The sequence below is a fragment of the Schistocerca gregaria genome, chromosome 2 (assembly GCF_023897955.1).
Source record: "Schistocerca gregaria isolate iqSchGreg1 chromosome 2, iqSchGreg1.2, whole genome shotgun sequence".
Classification (NCBI taxonomy): Eukaryota; Metazoa; Arthropoda; class Insecta; order Orthoptera; family Acrididae; genus Schistocerca; species Schistocerca gregaria.
In genome coordinates, this window is record NC_064921.1 from 928,276,857 (window position 1) to 928,297,709 (window position 20,853).

The window sequence follows — 20,853 nt, forward strand, 5'->3', positions numbered from 1 at the left end:
CTGTAGAGGGAGACTAAGAGATGACTACAGTAAACAGATTCATAAGGATGTAGATTGCAGTAGGTACTGGGAGATGAAAAAGCTTGCACAGGATAGAGTAGCATGGAGAGCTGCATCAAACCAGTCTTTTGCCTGAAGACCACAACAACAACAACAACAACAACAACAACAACAACAACAGTATAAATCCTATAGAACAATATTATGAAAAGAATAGTTGTTACCATGTAGCAGAGATAGGGACAACAAAAAGAGTGTCAGAAAGTAAGCTTTCAGCCAACAAGTTCTTCAAGCGAAATAGAAAACATACACGCTCACATGCACATGCAAATGCACCTCTCAAATACATGAGACTGCTGAGGGCACACTGTGAACAGCAGTGCATGATGAGAGAAGCACTTGGTTAGTGGGAATAAGGAGGCAGTTCGGGCAGTGAGGGGGAGGGATAACAGGGTAGGCGTGGGGATGGTAAAGTGCTGCTTGTGGGAGCACACACAAATGAGGTGGAGAAAGGGTAGGACAGCTAGGTGCAGTCAAGAGGTTAGACGGAGTGTGGGGTGGTTAGTGGAAAATGGGAGAAGGAAGAATACTGTGGGAGTGTTGGTGGAATAGAGGGCTGTGCGTTGCTGGAATGGAAACAGGGAAAGGGCTGATGGATAAGGACAATGTGGCAAACGAAGGCTGATATCAGGAGGGTTGTGGGAACATAGCGTATATTGCAGGGAAAGTTCCCACCTGCGCAATTTAGAAAAGCCGGTGTTGGTGGGAAGGATCCATATGGCACAGGCTGTGAAGCAGTGACTGAAATGAAGAATGTTGTGTTGGGTGCCCTGCTCAGCAACAGGGTGGTCCTGTTGTTTCTTGGCCACAGTTTGTCGATGGCCATTCATGCGAGTTTGTAGATCACAAGGCTGGCTTCACAGGTAGCCCTGTTTTTGATGGGACAGATGATGTTACTGACGAGACTGGAGTAGGTGATGGTGGGAGGATGTATGGGACGGGTCTTGCATCTAGGCCAATTACAGGGATATGAGCTGTGAGGCAAGGGGTTGACAGCAGGGGTTGTGTAGAAATGGGTAAGGATATTGTGTAGGTTCAGTGGGTGACAAGAATACTGCTGTTGGATGGGTTAGAAGGATAGTGGGTAGGACATTCCTCATTTCAGGGCATGACAAGAGGCAGTCGAAATCTTGGCGGAGAATGTGATTCTGCTGTTCCCGTCCTGGGTGGTACTGAGCCATGAGGAGAATGCTCCTCTGTGGTCAGATGGTGAGACTTTGGGAGGTGGCAGGTGACTGGAGAATTGAGGCACAGGAAATCTGCTTTTATATGAGTTTGGGGGGGGGGGGGGTAATTACCGTCTGGGAAGGCCTCAGTGAGACCTTTGGTGTATTTTGAGAGAGACTGCTCACCACTACAGATGCGACGGCCACGGTTGGCTAGGCTTTATAGAAGGGACTTCTTGCTATGGAATGGGTGGTAGATGTTGAAGTGGAGATATTGCTGGTGGTTGGTAGGTTTGATATGGACAAGGTACTGATGTAGCCACCTTTGACGTGGAGCTCAACATCAAGGAAGTTGTTTTGTTGGGTTGAACAGGACCATCTGAAGCAAATGGGGCAGAAGGTTCTGGAGCAATGTGGATAGGATGCGCTCACCCTCGATTCAGATCACAAAAATGTCATCAATGAATCTCCAGTACTGTTGTTTTGAACCACAGCGATTATCTGGCAGAATGACTCTGCCATCTGTCAGATTCATCTACCTACAAATACTGCAACAGTGACCCCATTCCAGAAATCAAGCAGGATCTGCAGTCTCTTCTCAAATCCTTTGGCCTATCCGAGAACCTACATCTCTCTCCTCACCCTTAACACTCCCCACACTCTTACCTTCTACATGCTTCCTAAACCCCTCACCTGGCTGAAATTCAATGATGTCATCTTTGTGACCTTGATCGAGGGTGAAGATACCATATCCACATTCCTCCAGAACTTCAGCGTCTTCTCCGACATTTGCTTCACCTGGTCCTATTCAACCCAACAAGCCATCTTCCTTGATGGCTAAATCAGTACCTCTATTCATATCAAACCTACCAAGCAACAGCAATATCTCCACTTTGACAGCTGCCACCTTTTCCATAACAAGCAGTCCCTTCCATAAAGCCTAGCCACTTGTGTCTGTTGCATCTAAAGTGATGAGCAATCCCGCTCAAAATATACAGTGTGTCTCACTGAGGCCTTTACAGACCGTAATTACCCTCCCAGCCTTGTAAAAAAGAGATCTCCCTTGCCTTATCTTTACAGCCACCTGCCACCTCCCAAATTCCCACTCTCTGCCACGCAGGACTGGAGCAACTGAGTCACATTCTCCGCCATGGTTTTCACTACCTCTCGTCATCCCCTGAAATGAGAAATGTCCTACCCACTATTCTTTCCACCCCTCCCATAGTGGTATTCTGTCATCTGTTGAACCTAGACAATGTTCTAGTCCCTCCGTTCACAACCCCTGCTGCCAATCCCTTGCCTCACAGCTCACATCCCTGTAATAATTCTTCAGTCTGGTTACAAGTGTCACCAATCCCATCAAAGACAGGGCTGCCTGTGATTGCAGTCATGATCTACAAGCTAAGCTGCAATCACTCGCTACATACTATGTGGGCATGACAACCTACAAGCTGTTTGTCTGCATGAATGGTCACCAACAAGAAACAGCTGGATCACACAGTTGCTTAGCATGGCACCCAGCATGATGTTCTTCATTTCTGTGGATGCCTTACAGCCTTTTCCATCTGGACCCTTCCCACCAATGCACCCACAGTCGTTTTACTTTTCTACTAACTATCCCAACCTCCATCTAAACTCGTGACTGCACTTAGCTACCCCACACTCTCTCTCCACCTTGTTTCAGTGTGCTCCCACAACCAGCACTTTACCATTCCCCACCCCTACACTGCTATCCCTCCCTCTCACTGCCCCATCCTCTAACACCTGAATGCTTCTCCTATCACGCACTGCTGCTTGCAGTGTGGCCTCAGCAGCCAGAGTCTCTCTCTCTCTCTCTCTCTCTCTCTCTCTCTCTCTCTCTCTCTCTCTCTCTCTGTGTGTGTGTGTGTGTGTGTGTGTGTGTGTGTGTGTGTGTGTGTGTGTGTGTGTGTGCGCGCGTGCGCATGCGTGCATGTGTTTTCTGTGCCTGATGAAGGCGTTAGTGGCCGGAAGCTTACTTTCTGACAGTTTTTCTGTTGTTTCTATCTGCGACTCTGTATCTCCACTATATTGTGAGTACCAAATATCCTTTTCATAACATTGTCATATTCTGTCCTGGATATTTCATTGTTTAAATCCTATGAAATTGTGATAAGATGCTTGCTGCCACTACTACCACTGCTACTAATGCATGACTAATAACAGTGCATGGTTTCTGAAGTTTTTTATAATTTTTATTGTTTTTGATTTTCCCTTGAGTGAATAATTTTTCATTGTTTTCCACTGTACATTAATCTTTTGGTGAATAGCTAAGCTACTAACAAACAGTGGAAACTCCAGGTTCAACAATGTAGGAAAAGACAAATTGCTACTTACCATAAAGAATACATGTTGAGTTGCAGACACACAATTAAAAGACACATACATAAAGCTTTCGGCCACAGGCTTCATCAGTAATAGAGAGACCCACAATATTCATATACACAAGCAAGCACACCTCATGCACACATGACTGCCAATTCCAGCATCCTGGGCCTGAATGCTATTCTGGCCCAAGATGCTGGAGTTAACACTCAGCTTTATGCAAATTGCGACGGGTCAGGCTCTTATCGCGCAGTTTCCTTTCCCTGAAAGAAAATCCACCTACCTCGTTTCTTAGGTAGTTGCTGCACTCGCCTCTCCTGATAGCAGCTACTGGAAAAATTGCAGAAAAGCAGTGTTGAAGAAACTGCAATTTAATAGCCGCTCACCGGAGGCCGCGATACATGTTTGCTGAAATACAATCTATGAGCAATCTTCCTAAATAAATTGAGTTATTGGAATGGTAGTAATTGTTTACTCAAACGAGAACGCGAAGTTGGTAATTCTATTTAAGCTCTTTATTGTCTTTAAGCCTGATCATCAGCCCGCTAATCTACGTTTGAAGAAAGTTCAGTTCACAATTCTATCCACACTCAAACCCCGCCAGAATTAGCTTTCAAAGTTACGGAATTTACTTAACTGCAACACAGACGATTTTCTAACATACACGTTTGCAGTCGATGTTCAATAATAGTTCGTTTTTTAACGTTAATGCTCGCCATAAGCACTTAGTAAAAGTTTACGAAGTACCGCCACGCTTTTAATTATTAAAGTTACTCGCGTCTTTCGCGGAACGAAAAGTCACAACTCGCTCAAACTCACACTACGCGTTACTGGACTCTTCCAGTCTCAAATCGCACAGTACCGAACCGATGAAGCCGTTTTATGACTTCATTTTACACATTATTCGCGAGGACACATCAAGCATGTCTCTTCTCGATCACAGTTCCTTCGCGACCCCTCATCCACTCGCGACTCCCTCTCCTAGTCTGCTAACCGTCCTCGCATCTCATTGGCTCACACATCACACAGCCAATCAGAATTAACTCTTTGGGTGCGCCTCGCGCCAAAATCTAGCACGCACCAGTCATGACTTCTGAATCATTTACGTCATGATTTCTTGTTACACAAAATTTACTGTATAATTTAACAAACCGAAAGGAAAACTAGACTTTACTTTATTTCCAGAAATTATTTAAATACTCGCGAACGTTCTGGCTGCTTGTACAATACCATACACTCTTGGACATCCGACATTCACTAAGATGGGGAACCACTGGCGACTCTGTTCCCACGGTTACATCGTCTGAACACTTGCGAGTTCCAACCTAGATTTTATACACTTGCAAAGAATGGCGAATGTCCCTCTTTCATTCACTCAGGCACACTCATTCACTCTCACCTACTCATATAAAATAACTGTTCACAAAAATTCAAAACATTTATGGTTTTAACAAAGTTATAGGTGAATTTCTAAAAGTAAAATTCTCAAAATAAATACAAAAGCACGGAAGGTGATTTTGTTTCATAGTTGGATGGTCACTGAAGGTGATCTATACATAATGGTATTTATTTAGACTCGAAAATTGTAGAAATTTGCGTTTTCTGTAAGATTTTTCTAATTTCCAAAATATGCAGGTTTCAAAGCTCAAATTTGGATGACTTATTTTTATTCATAACAGAAACTAGTATATTAACTTTTAATTTCCTCAGGTTCCTCAGTTAGAAGTTATTAAAGATGAAAGTTCCACGTTATACACGCGGCTAGTTAGCGCACAGGTCTTACATTCTCACGGTACAGACATGCCATATGGTCGTGACGTCAGACGAACGGACACCGGTAATCTGCCCGCTACAGCACATATGCTAATCTGATGGCTACTTTACAGTCTGTCTACATTTCACAGTAAATATTTGATAGAAAACTGTGCGCTCGCACTAGTTGCGACGCCACACACCTCCTGAGGAAACTAAATTTTTTCATTCATGACAAACTTTTAGTTTTCTAAAAAAAATTTCTATTAAAGATTTACTCAAACAGCTATTTAACATTTATAGTTCCTGTACATCAATCATCCACTTATACCTAGGGCTGACGACCTACAAAACATCTTATATCTAAACATGCACTTTTATCATCATTCAAAAAAAAATTTTTCAGATTACAAAATTCTGTTTACAAATTCCTGAAAGAGAAAACAAACCTAAATACTATCTTGATGTACGTCACACGCACACTAACACTACTATCGCTATGGTGAGCGTCACTTTTTTACCACTTACACTTAAGATTTTGATAGCACTCGTAGTTCGACCGGGTCCTGCTTGGGAGGTCCATTTCAAGTCTCGTGCTACCACCTCTGTTTACTTCGGCGCACCTGAAACATCAGCTGGCCTCAGTTCCCTTTCTAACTGCTACGTCTTAACCTACAGCAGCGATAAATGGCGCTATCTGCTTGACTCTAAAGTCTCATATTTTTGATAAAATTTACTTTACAGTATGTACAATTTTCAAATTTTTTTTTTTTTTTTTTTTTTTTTTTTTTTTTTTTTTTTTTAAGTGAAAAGTGAATTGACTTTCCTAATGCAGTACCGAAGTGGCACATTTACTCTTTAATTACTTCTTCATCTCATAATCAAACAAGTTATGGTTACATAAGAAATACTAAGAAAAACAATTCCTACAAATAGTTCACAAATACATAATAAATCTCCGCCAGCACTGGTGACTCTCCAGTTCCTGTACAATACACAACAATATAAAATATACACAAAATTATCAATATTACAATTCTGTCTCCAGGCAATCTCCTGTAGTCCTGTATCATAAATTAAACACTGAAAAATACATATTTACTTATTCATTTATCAACACTACAATCCTTATACTAATCTCTACGACAAACTTGGGGAGCTTTGTGTGTCTCTGGTCAAAAATGGAATCGATGTCATGGGTACTTTCCTCATCTCACATATCTGGAGTTACTTCAATTTCTTGTCAACATCAGGTTTTCTCTAGTCACATTCGGGTTTAATTTACAACTCTCATACTCATACTTCACACACTCAGGTTAGTATTTGTTAAAGCGTTTCCTACTAATCTGCGAAACCTCGTTACCCATACTTTCTAACATACATCCACCTCCTGAGTTACCAACGTCGCCTCAGCTCTGTTTACATTCGTAGCCTCACTTCCTTTTGTTTACAAACCTCTCCTTTGTTTACCAACAAACGCCACCTCTGGTTACCAACATTAAGCTTTTTATTTACTCACCTTCGTAGCCTCACTTTTTCCTAATATCGAGCTAGCCAAACACTATGCTCATTCTTTCTCCTTTTCTCACATATTTCTCTTCATTTGACAGTCAGTCCTGCTGCACTGTCCCTTTAACTTAACTTCCTTTACCCCTTTGACAGTCAACCTTGTTGCACTGTACCTTTACTCATTTTACCACTAAATCACCTCCTGAGGCTCTGACTTCATTGAACAGACAGTTTTGCTGTACTGCTCCATTTCCTTTCCTAAACATTAGCTTAATGCTACGTCTTAACATATCGTTCTGTTACTTAACAAACAGCTTCAATGTTCGTCACCATATTTTCTGAGGCTCTTACATTTCTTAGTTATTTTACCTTTCTAAGGGCATTACTCACACCTTAGGCCAAACATTTACTTTACTGAGACTTATTACTTATCTGAGGTATCTTAATCCTTTTTGATTTTCTCTTACACTCATTCCTTACGCTTAACCTATACTGCACTGAGGTTCTTTCCTACTCATTACTTAAACACTTTATCACTTAAAAACTACGATAGAGAAGAAGGAAAGACGATAGAATTTTAGTTCTGAATGAAAGAAGAGGTAGGTTGACAATACGGAAAAGAAAGTGGAAGAAATATTGTCAAACGACTCGAGACCTAGTGCTCGTCACGCACTTAGCTCTGCAAAGAGTGCAAAGCTCTCTGAGGTATCTACTCACTCCTGGCCACGTCTCTCTTTTGAACATATCTTTTCAAATCCACAATGTTCTCATTATAGCCCTCCAAGAATTTCTCTGTTTTACAAATACATATAGGAAAATCATTCTGCTCAGGATCCTCACATAGCTGCTTACCGATGAAAGGTATAGTAATTAGTTTACCCTTAATTTTTACCATAACATCATTGGTAGAAAAATTCACCCATCCTTCATATTTATTCAAAAAGTCAGCCCCCACCAATATGTCTACACTCAGTCCATTTATAACTAAGAAGTTCTGTCTTATTTCTACTTCCTTAAATGCTATGGGTAGAAACACTTCCTGTTTTACTGTCTTCTTAGTCTTACCGGTTGCTACTACAATGTTCAAGCCACTTACTGGCATCTTAACAATCTGTTTACTGTTAGGGAGTTCATTTACCAAGTTCTGGGATACTGCACAGACTTCCGATCCAGTATCTATCAAACATTTTACTGGTTCATTTAATACTCTTAGCTCTACTATCGGTTGCCCTAAGTACTCTTTATTTATTTTGGGTTCTGCTTCCTCCAATAAATCTTGCACAATTTCTCTCCTTTCGAAGCCTGTCTTTTGGGTGGCAATCACATTCACACTTACAGGGTTTATTTCATGCTTATTATCACCCTCAATTCTAGTGGCAGCTCCTATTAGCCTATCCACTATTGCTAAGTCAAAACATTTTTCCAATGTTTCCCCCTCTTTCTCATTAACCTCCTTTTCTACGACCCTATCCAAGGCGTCGTCATTAACCTCTACCTCCTCCTCTAATCTATCCTCTTCTTCGTAACTATCTACAACATCAATTATCTTATCAAGCACAGTCACAACCCTGCCATTATTACTGTTCTCACCCCTATCCGACAGCTCTTCATTAGTTTTACTGTGCATAATGTCTTTCTGATTATTACCCTTATAACTAGTACTTAGTTCTTCAATAAGTGGCTTCTTATGATTATTCTTACAGTTAATTGGTTCATTAACCTCCACTTGACTTAAAGCTACTATCTCTGTCTGTTTTACGTTATCCTCCCTAAATTTTGTAGCAACAACATTTATGTTAGGTGGTCGTTCAGGCTGCTTTCTTATGAATGGTTTTGCCAGCGGATTTAACTTTAAACGCTGTTGCCTACGATCGCCAGCACACTCGTAGACAATTAATGGTTTTCCGAGCGCGGTGCGTCATCACTATGCCGCCAGCTGACCGCCTCACCTCCTGACATCTGTCGGCCGCTGTCATACTGCTCGCGTTCATTGAACCTGTTAACATATGTTCTTCCTCTACCACGTGAACTGCCACGGTATCCGCCGCCTCTCTGAACACCCATCCTATTAATGTTTACATCCGCGCGATTGTCATTCTGCCTAGCAGGCGGGTGATGCTCCCTCCTCATGTTTTCTTCTTCTTTTTGGACGGATTCAACCCTTTCTAAATACTGTACGAACTTGTCAATGTTATCTCGGGGCGCAGATATGATCTTAGTTTTCCAGTTCCACGGTAGCTTATTTTCTACCCCTAATATGATCTGTTCTGTTTCTAACTTATTACTAAGGTAGGACAGAGTTGTTACCCACCTTTGAACAAATCGTTTGATGCCCTCTCTCTTGGGGTCATACTTCTCTCCCGACCAGAACCGATTAAGAACATCCATCTGCTTTCTCTTTCCCCAGTATTCCTCAAAGAACGCTAATTTAAATTCTGACAATTTCGCGTATTTTTCAGAGGCTAAATTCCCCCATACTCTGGCCTCTCCCATCAAATTTGAAGTGATAAAGCCTATCTTTTGTTTATCGCTCCATACTTTCGGCAAAACGTCTTCAAAATCGTTCCAAAATTCTCTGGGGTGCATGTTCTTACTTGGGTCAAATTTTAAAAACTGTCTGTGGGTAACATACGCAACCTCGGTAGATTCAATTATTCCACTGGAAATTATACTACCACTATGGTTAGAAACACACTGTTCTACTTTGGTTAGTCTGCATTCATGCCCACAAAGTTGCTCATTCACACTTTCACTGAAATGGCTTATGTGAGTCTCTAAATTTTTGACCTTATTTACAACTTGCTCTCCAAGTTTCTCACACCGAATTTTGGTATCATTTACTTTACATTCTAAGGCGGCATGATTAATTCCATTGGAATTCTCTACCACTTTTATGTGCTCACATACTTTATCTAATTCTGCATCAACATGGGATTTAAATTGCTGTTGATCCTCAGTAACCTGTTCGATTCGTGTCGTCAATTCACTTTGCACTTGAACAATATTTTCTGTACATTCTAGTTTAACCTGCTGTATTTCAACATTTACTTTACTACTGAGCACTGCTAAATCTTGCCTCCAACAGTCTCTGAGATCGGATATTTTGGAATCTAAATCAGCGCCCATTTTAGTCATCTCATTACTTAAATCAGATCCTAATTTAGACATTTTTGAATCCATTTTACTTGACATATTAGTTTCCATTTTTGACATACTGGAATCCATCTTACTTGACATATTGGAATCCAACACGTTCATCTTAGTTAATAGATTCATCAGCATACTGGCGACATTATCCTTCGCCCCCTCATTTGCTGATACAATGTCCCTATTAACATTAACTACCGGCATGGGTAACTGTAACTCACTGGGCACTGACATATTTGGATCTGACTCCAAACTATAATTAACATAGGATGAATCAGTCAAACTACTACTGAAATTGGGTTGAGACACGTCTAAACTAAAATTCATGGGGTCATTTTCCCCTGTCTCCATCCCACTATCACAACTTAGTTCCGCCTTTTTGTCACTTGGTTGAAACTCAGCCATTTTTCTCAGTTTGACTCCACAAACACACAAAGTTTTCAAAAGCACTGTACTTAACTTTGTGCTTCGGCGTGCTGCGTTGCTGCTAGATGAAACTGCGGGTCCGTTCACCATACACTGCAATGCTGTACCAGTTTCCGGGCCCCCGCTCGAATCAGCGCTGCCAACTGCCACTGCTGTCGTCGCCTCTGCGTAGTCTCCGTAGCTCGTCGTCTGCCAGACGCCGTCGTAGACTGCTATTCCAATCGGCGCGTAGTCACCGAAAAATTCTTCCGTTCCGTACAACACATTACAGTTCACGGACACTTTCACTGTCCTTCCTATTCACGTGGCGATATCAATTTGTACGCTACACAGTTCCTACACATAGCGAGCACTTCTGTATTGTCCGGTAATTGTCACTACTGCTTTTTTTTTTTTTTGAAATTCACTGGAATTTACTATTTTTATTTCCCGGCCGATGCACCACTTGCGACGGGTCAGGCTCTTATCGCGCAGTTTCCTTTCCCTGAAAGAAAATCCACCTACCTCGTTTCTTAGGTAGTTGCTGCACTCGCCTCTCCTGATAGCAGCTACTGGAAAAATTGCAGAAAAGCAGTGTTGAAGAAACTGCAATTTAATAGCCGCTCACCGGAGGCCGCGATACATGTTTGCTGAAATACAATCTATGAGCAATCTTCCTAAATAAATTGAGTTATTGGAATGGTAGTAATTGTTTACTCAAACGAGAACGCGAAGTTGGTAATTCTATTTAAGCTCTTTATTGTCTTTAAGCCTGATCATCAGCCCGCTAATCTACGTTTGAAGAAAGTTCAGTTCACAATTCTATCCACACTCAAACCCCGCCAGAATTAGCTTTCAAAGTTACGGAATTTACTTAACTGCAACACAGACGATTTTCTAACATACACGTTTGCAGTCGATGTTCAATAATAGTTCGTTTTTTAACGTTAATGCTCGCCATAAGCACTTAGTAAAAGTTTACGAAGTACCGCCACGCTTTTAATTATTAAAGTTACTCGCGTCTTTCGCGGAACGAAAAGTCACAACTCGCTCAAACTCACACTACGCGTTACTGGACTCTTCCAGTCTCAAATCGCACAGTACCGAACCGATGAAGCCGTTTTATGACTTCATTTTACACATTATTCGCGAGGACACATCAAGCATGTCTCTTCTCGATCACAGTTCCTTCGCGACCCCTCATCCACTCGCGACTCCCTCTCCTAGTCTGCTAACCGTCCTCGCATCTCATTGGCTCACACATCACACAGCCAATCAGAATTAACTCTTTGGGTGCGCCTCGCGCCAAAATCTAGCACGCACCAGTCATGACTTCTGAATCATTTACGTCATGATTTCTTGTTACACAAAATTTACTGTATAATTTAACAAACCGAAAGGAAAACTAGACTTTACTTTATTTCCAGAAATTATTTAAATACTCGCGAACGTTCTGGCTGCTTGTACAATACCATACACTCTTGGACATCCGACATTCACTAAGATGGGGAACCACTGGCGACTCTGTTCCCACGGTTACATCGTCTGAACACTTGCGAGTTCCAACCTAGATTTTATACACTTGCAAAGAATGGCGAATGTCCCTCTTTCATTCACTCAGGCACACTCATTCACTCTCACCTACTCATATAAAATAACTGTTCACAAAAATTCAAAACATTTATGGTTTTAACAAAGTTATAGGTGAATTTCTAAAAGTAAAATTCTCAAAATAAATACAAAAGCACGGAAGGTGATTTTGTTTCATAGTTGGATGGTCACTGAAGGTGATCTATACATAATGGTATTTATTTAGACTCGAAAATTGTAGAAATTTGCGTTTTCTGTAAGATTTTTCTAATTTCCAAAATATGCAGGTTTCAAAGCTCAAATTTGGATGACTTATTTTTATTCATAACAGAAACTAGTATATTAACTTTTAATTTCCTCAGGTTCCTCAGTTAGAAGTTATTAAAGATGAAAGTTCCACGTTATACACGCGGCTAGTTAGCGCACAGGTCTTACATTCTCACGGTACAGACATGCCATATGGTCGTGACGTCAGACGAACGGACACCGGTAATCTGCCCGCTACAGCACATATGCTAATCTGATGGCTACTTTACAGTCTGTCTACATTTCACAGTAAATATTTGATAGAAAACTGTGCGCTCGCACTAGTTGCGACGCCACAAAATGTCTTTTAATTGTGTCTGTGTGCAACTTAATGTGTCTTCTTACAGTAAGTGGCAATCTGTCTTTTCCTGCATTATAAACTACTAACTGATTATTCATTGATATTTACATAGGAAGTAGACAAAGTGTTGTGTTTTTTAAGTGAATAGTAAAAATATGTTAAGATCAGTTACTTGTGTGTCCAGTCTCTCTCTCTCTCTCTCTCTCTCTCTCTCTCTCTCTCTCTCTCTCTCTCTCTCTCTCTCTCTCTCTCTCTCTCTCTGTTTTGTCCATAAATATACAAAGTATTATTTTCCAGGAAGAAAATGTCTTGTACCATGGAATGGTGAAACAGTTTGAAAAAGCAATTGAAGATAAACTAGCAGAAGTTAACCAAACTAATAAGAAACAAGAACTTGCAGAATTGCAACAAATTTTGCAAGCTGAAATTGAGGTACCAATAACAAAACATAAGTTTTACTCTGGTTTCTTTCTCAATAGTTTTCCGGCTATATGACACAAATGAGTACTTTTATCATTGAAAATTAGTGGAGACAGTGTATGTTTGCATTTAATAAGTAAATTGGAGATGTGTTTCTTGCTATTTTCCCAGTTGACTGAATATATCATCATCTTGTGAGCATGCATCTGAGACATAATTGTTTCTTTTTCCAATATTTTAGCTGATAACCATACAGCTATTTTAAATATGTGTTGGTGACTGAATTAAAAACACTTGATTCAAACATAGTGTGGAGTTAATGTGTTTGTGTCGTGGATAATACAACTGTCACAAGAGCATAAGTCATCCATAAAACTTTATGCATCTAAGAATAAAACAGCAAGTGCCAAGTCAGCAAATCCATAGTGCTTACAAATTATGTGATTGATTATTAAAATGGAGGGGAGATGTTGGAATGCTTGACACCAAATATGCAGAACAATAATTCCTCTGAGAGTGCAGATGTGAAATGAGTGTTTTCCATGATTTGTTGAAGAGGAAACCCTCACCTTTGTTGAGCAGGTTGTCCTCTGTTTGTAGTTTCACTGCTTCCTTGACCAATGAATCCCAATAGCATAAGGCTGTGGCCACAATTTTGACTTTCCCGTAATCCAAGGACTAGCCTGTGGAAATGTAATTTTCAGCCACTCCAGAACTGTTGAACTGTAGAAGGCCACTGTGTTGCTGGTGTTCGATGCACTGTTATTGTATAGTGTATATTGTTTATCCTATGTAGCTTTTGCCAAACTGATGAGAAATTTCATAAATATCTGTTTTCTGTGAAAGTAGCTCATCTTTCGGAGATCCCAAAAGAGCTGCCACCCTGTCTGGTGTGTGGAAGATCACATCTGTTATGTGCTTCTTTGTTATTCTTGCAATATCTGAAGAAACATTTCCCACATATGATAGAAAGGCTGCAGTCTTTACATTTCTTTCTTCCTGCTCTCCCTTTGGTTGATGTGGCATGTTTGCATGCAGAGCTCTCTTAATCTGATGTTTTGTATATCCATTTTTACTAAATACCTCTTCCATTTGTACTGGTACATCGTGTAGGCTGTTAATGTTGTACACTATATGGGCCTTAACGGATAAAGTTTTAAGTACCCTCGTAATTTATGAGGGATGGTAGCAGCTGGACACCTCCAAATTCAAACTGGTATGGGTGGACTTAAAGTACACACAGTGCTTTAAAAGCCTGTCCTCCTCATGGTGAACTGATGCACCCAAAACCATAGACAGCCAGTCATCTCTCATTCCATGGCAAACCTGATGTTCTTATGGGTGGACTTGTGATGGTCAAGAAACACTACCAATTTATCTTCACCGTGAGACCAAACTATGACTGTACCATCAACAAATCTCAATGACACTGATGGTTTTAAAATTGCAGAGTTGAGAGCTTTTTCTTCAAAATCCTGCATAAATAAATTAGCTACAGTGTGAGAGAGATAGGGCTATCCTTGATGACACCTTCAATATGTTTATAATACTGAATATAAAATAAAACCTTGGTGGAAGTTAGTGCATGCTTAAATAATGCTAATATGTCTGCCTCAGACTTGCTGCTAATTGATGATAAATAGTCAACAAAAGGTACTTTAGCAAACAAGGAGACATCAAAGATAACCAGAAAATCAGAGCTATTGAAGTTTCAAAATACTGAACCCACTAATAAAATCTGCTGAGATATTGATGTGATTTTTCCTCTGAGCCACTTTTTTGTATAACTTTGTTGACCTTGGGAGGACTGTATAATTTATGACTCCCAGAGCTGTGTTCCTTCAGTCTTTTGGTAAATCCCTTGGATAAAGAGCTGGAGTACAGAATTGAAGCAGTTTTTCTTTGGTGGGATGTTTGCCAGCCTTATAATATGTCATATCCTCAAGCAAATTGTACCTCTTTTCTATGTAAATGTCTCTTCATAGCAAAACAGTGGCATTAGCTTTGTTTGCAGGAAGAACTGTTTGAGAATTGTTTCGGAGATATGAATAAGAGTTCTCTCAGAGGAGGATATGTTACTTTTTTGTGGATGAGATCTGTTTGTGCTCGAATTTCTTTGAGCCTTATTACTGCAACAGCATCACCAGACAGTTTTCTGATGTGCCCTTCAATTCCTCTGATAAAAGATGTTAATGGCAATGCCTTCAGTGTAAGAGCAAATTTCATTGTCACATTATTTTTACCCATTACATTAAAAGCAGAACATTTCTTGCTACAGTAGAGTAGCCAGATGATCAAACCTTGCATCTTGCCTTGTGGTGTAGTTTTGATGGGTCCAGTCAGAGTTTGGTTTAGTTATCCCACCAGGCCACTCCCAGGAAATAGAAGGGAAACTAATTGCTATTTGAGATCTAAGTAATATACAGGGTGTTTATAAATTAGTTATACAAAAGAAATATTTAATTGTGAAAAAGGTAAATGACTTATAGAAATATATTAAGAACATTTTATCCTGCCATTTTTAATATACTATTTTTCCCATGTGGAAGTTTCTTTCTATTTTATTTATGACTTATAGAAATGTTTGATACAGCACTGACTGCAGTATATCCTCAAGTTTTATTTACAAATGTTCAGTGTGGCCACCATTTGGAATGACAAATGTCCCATCTGTAATCAGTTTCCTTCCAAACCCTATGAAACAAGCCTAGATATATGGGGGCAATTGTTTGTTGTCTGTTCTCGTAGCTTGTCAACGTTTCATGGAAACAGAGGGACAAACATTCTGTCTTTAATGTAACCACATACACAGAAGTCCAGTGTGGTTAAATCAGGTGACCATGGTGCCCAGGACATTGTTTCACCACATACAATCCAACCTGACACGTTCCTACTGAGATTCGTGACAGCTTCATTATGATAATGTGGTGGCATGCCATCTTGCTGGAAAATAAATTCTGTGTCCATATCCTGTTGTAATTGAGGCATTAGATAATGTTCTAGCTCGTCCAGGTACAACATGCTATTTACAGAACTTGACTTTCTGTATGTGTTCAGTTATGTGATGCGGTTTATTCCCACCCCATATTCGAACGTTATGTGATGCGATTTATTCCCACCCCATATTCGAATGTTATGCCGATTCACTTTACCACAGATATTGAAAGATGGCTTCATCACTGAACACAGTTTTATTAAGAAAATCATCTTCAGTCTGCATTTTGTTAAACATTTCTACACAAAATTCAGGTTGTTTTCCTTTGTCACTTTCTGTTAAAGCTTGCAGCTGTTCCAGTTGTAAGGTTTAAGTGACAGGTGTTTCCATAATATCTCCCACACTGTAACACTAGGCATATTCAGTTCTAAGCAGCACATCTCATTGATTTACCTGGACTAAGAATGTAAGACTGCCAAGCTTGGCTGCTGGCTGATGCAGACCCAGCATCCTATGTGATACATGGCCCATTGTTGTGAAACAGTTGTACCAATTAATAACAGATTGTTTTTGAAGTGGTGGCTTGTCATATTTAGTCCTGAATTGTCCCTGAGCTGTAGTAGCAGATTTGGTCCATGCAGTCATAAATACCACAGCACACTGTCTGCACCATTATATGACTCCATTATGACCACTGAAATAACTCAATTGCACATGTCGCCTAGTGGGAATGTCAGGAAATAACAGTGTTTGGCTGGAATAAAACTGTATTCAATGCTGTATCAAACTTGTCTGTAAGTGATTTACCCTTGTCACAGTTAAAGGTTACATCTTTATAAATAATTTATAAACACCCCATAGTTCACCCAAAATCAAATTGAACCTTATAAAGCAATACCTGATTCTCTCTTTAACTTGTGCCAAGTGTGTGTAATGAGTGATCTCTTTGGCAATGGCCGACTAAATGAAGTGTACTACTTTGCAAAGATTGGTAATTCCTCAGAGTTATTTATATTATGCATGAAGAAATCCACATGTGAATGAGAAGGCTAGTGAAGTGCTTCACAAGTTTGTACATTGGTGAACCATTGGTGGTGGAAGGATGTAAAATCCTTGTGGATCTTAAGTAAAGCGTAAGCCATAGTAGGTTGTAGACACTGAGAAAGAAGGTTCTTGACGATACTTTCTTCCCGTGATTAGCATGAAATTTGGATGTCATTTTCATTATTCACAGTGTTGGGTCACATGGAAGCATGTGGTAGGTATCCTCATCCAGTAGCATGCAGATCTTCATATTGTGTTCTATAACTACTCTCATCAGCAGGAAGAACCACACTATGTTGTTCATTGCATAGTGCAATCAGGTTATTATGCTTACCCCTGTTCACTTTGGGTATTGGTGGTTTTGTTTAAGTGGGGATATGACTTGTTTCACCTGTATTTTGTCCTCTGTTTTTCTGGTTAACTTGTGAACTGCTCATTTAACGCCACATATTATTTCAAAGAGAGGGAAGTCCAGCAGCAAAGGTGTAGGATTAACTCCTTTATTAATTGCCAAAATGGCACCAGTGTCTCTCTCGCTGTCAAGTTGATGGCACTGCATTTGGATCTGTGGTCCTCATTGTGTTGTTGGGAAAGCAGACTGAACTTCCCATTCATTTCTATAATATTTGTTGAGCAATTGTGCCGATCAGTTCACAAGTGTGGAATTAGGCATTTGGTTTCATTTTAATTTTGAGAGTGTTTTCTTTATAGACAGCTACACATGTTAAAATTTTAATTGGTATACGCCACTGTGTTATAAAATGGATAAAGTGAAATTTGGGATGTATGCTATGAAGTAAGGTACATTTTAGTGGTTGTCGTTCTAATATCCCACCACCTCAGCAATATGGAGACAGATTTGGAGAGTGGTAGTGGTGTTATTTGTGTAGCACAAAGTTCTGCTTATGACTGCCAAACCTCTAGGGTTTATAGCTAATACATCATATGGGATGGTCGTTGACCCTCTTCAGGAAATAAATACCCAGCCCTGTGGATGCTGTTGCAGTTTGTATCTCGTATCAGAGAACTCACTTTTCTGAACATGGATTCTGCCTTTGAGATGTGTGTGATTGTGTTGCTGTTTAAGGCAATTCTGGTTTTGTTATCTGTAATAAATTGAGTTCATGGTACTTGCAGTCATAACACTTTCTCTTTTCTGGTTCTTTAACCATTGATTTAGCAATGACATTGTTTTTGACATGATTCATAGCAGTTACCTGCTTCTTTTGTGTCAGGTTACAACACAATAGTAGTTACATTTGACTTTCAAAGAAATGCTCAGTCTTAGCTTAAGCCATCTGTTTAATATCGCAAATGCCAAATATTCTGTGTAGTCATCCATTTACATATTGTTCTAAGAACAATTTGAAACAGGTGGCAGGACAGTTGTTACTGCTAATTGATGGAGTTGTGATTTCAGTTCAAGAAAGCTGCTCCTGATGGAACGTCTTTTAACCTTATCAAAATTAACCAGATTTCTTTTAAAACAAGAGGATAATCAATAGACTTTCCCTTTTCTGAAGTATGCCAGGCAATGAATTTTCACACATCTACACAGTGAAACAACTGCATTGACCTGGGGAGAAATCATAACAGTGACTCTGCAGTATTAAATTGCAATTTTTGTGCTTTCTTTGCTGTGTGAAGGTGATAAACAAAAGTTTGATAGAGACTATATATATATATATATATATATAGGCAAAAAAAAAAAAAAAAACACACACACACACACACACACACAGGAAATACTATTTGTAAAAACTCACATGAGCTTGATGAAATATTAAATATGTTTATGAATGTGTGTGTGTACCATACATCAGGGTCCCAGTAACTCACCAGTGCAATGTGTCTATCAGATGCTGTCATTTTTGAAACTAAAATAGTTTGAAAACCCCATTTTTTCCTAGTTTAAAGGTTTCTACACCTATATCTGTACTCTGCAAACTACTGTGAAGTGCTTGACAGATGATACACCACATTGTACCAGTTATTAGGGTTTCTTCCTGTTCCATTCATGTATTGAGTGCAGAAAGAATGATTGTTTAAACGCCTCTTTGCATGCTCTAATTAATCAAATCTTGTCCTCACAGAGCCCGTGTGAGTGATAAGTTAGGCATTGCAGTGTATTCATAGAACCATCATCTAAAGTCAGTTGTTGAAACTTAGTAAGTAGCTTTCTCGGGATAGTTTACATCTATCTTCAAGAGTCTGCCAGTTCAGTTTCTTTGGAATCTCTGTGACACTCTGCCCTGTGTCAAACAAACCTGTGACCATTCGTGCTGCCCTTCTTTGTTTGTGTTCAGTATCCCCTGTTAGTCCTATTTTGTTTGAGTCCCATACATTGAGCAATATTCCAGAACAGGTCACACGAGTGACATGTAAGCAATTTCATTTGTAGACTGATTGCACTTCTCCAGGATTCTATCAATAAACCAAAGTCTATCACCTGCTTTGCCCACAACTGACTATGTGACAATTGTGTTTTATATCCCTAGAAAGTGTTACACCCAGGTATTTGTAGGAGTTGGCCAATTCCAATTGTGACAGGTTGATGTTATAAACATAAGGTACTGTTTTTCATTTTGTGAAGTGCATAGCGTAACATTTCTGAACATTTTAAGTAAGTTGTCGGTCTTTGCACCACTTTGAAATCTTATCAAGATCTGACAACATTTATGCACCTTTATTTGAGACAGTACTTTACTGTAGATAACTGCATTATCTGCAAAAGTGTGAGGTTACTATTAATATTATCTCCTAGGTCAGTAATGTAAAAAATGAATGGCAAGGGTCCCAACACACTTCCCTGGGGCACACGCGAAGTTACTTCTGCATCTGATGATGACTCTACAACCAAGATAAACATGCTGCATTCTCCCTACCAAAAAGTTCTCAGTCCCGTCACAAATTTTGCTTGATTGCAATAAGCATAGATGTGGTACTGTGGCAAATGTTTTTTGTAAAACAAGAAATACAGCATCTACCTGATTGCCTTGATCCAAAGCTTTCAGTATGTCATGTGAGAAAAGTGTGAGTTGACTTCTGCATGATTGATGTTTTGAGAATCCATGCTGGTTAGCATGGATGAGGTAATTCTCTTCAAGATGCCTTATATGTTTGAGCTCAGAATATGTTTTAAGATCCTACAACAAATCAGTGTCAAGAATATTGGATCATAATTTTGTGGATAACTTCTACTATCCTTCTTGTAAACTGGTGGGACATTTGCTTTCATCCTTCTTCTACTGGGCATTGTTTTTTGTTCAAGGGATGTATGTTAGATTACAGTTAGAACAGTGGCTAATTCAGCCTCGAGTTGGGTGTAGAATCTGATAGGGATCCCACTATGTCCTGGAGATCTTTGTTCAATTTTAATGAATTTAATTGTTTCTCAACACACTGACACTAATATTGATTTCACTCATGTCTTCAGTGGTATCAGGAATTAAATTGGGGCAATTCTCCTGGTTTTTTTTTACAGAAACATTTGAAAACAGAGTTAAACATTTCAGCATTTGCTTTGTTACCCTCAAGTTCATTTCTGTCTAGTTCGTGAGTGACTGGACACTAACTGTGGTGCCACTAACAACCTTTATACATGACCAGAATTTCTTGGGTTTTGTGAAAGATCATTTGATGATATTCTGCTATTGTTGTCATTGAAGGCCTTATACATTGCTCTCTTGACAGCCAAACAAATTTCATTCAGCATCTCTCTATCTACAGCTCTATGCTTTGTCCTACACCTATTATCCAGTAGTCTCTCATTCTTTAGAAGCTTTTTATGGTGATTGTATACCTGGAGGGTCCTTCCCAATATGAGCTGTTCTACTGGGCAATTATCTCTCCATGCATGGACAACTATTTCTTTG

The 20,853-nt window shown here is 39.7% G+C and overlaps 1 protein-coding gene across 2 annotated transcripts in view; it reads left to right on the top strand.

The window, feature by feature from the left end:
* The window catches only part of LOC126335357 (cilium assembly protein DZIP1-like), a 249,019-nt gene that overhangs the window by 24,263 nt on the left and 203,903 nt on the right, over window positions 1-20,853 (top strand). For both annotated transcript variants that reach the window (XM_049998546.1, XM_049998547.1), the window contains one exon: window positions 12,877-13,011. In XM_049998546.1, the coding sequence (XP_049854503.1) occupies window positions 12,877-13,011 (135 nt within the window). The remainder of the gene's footprint in view (window positions 1-12,876; window positions 13,012-20,853) is intronic.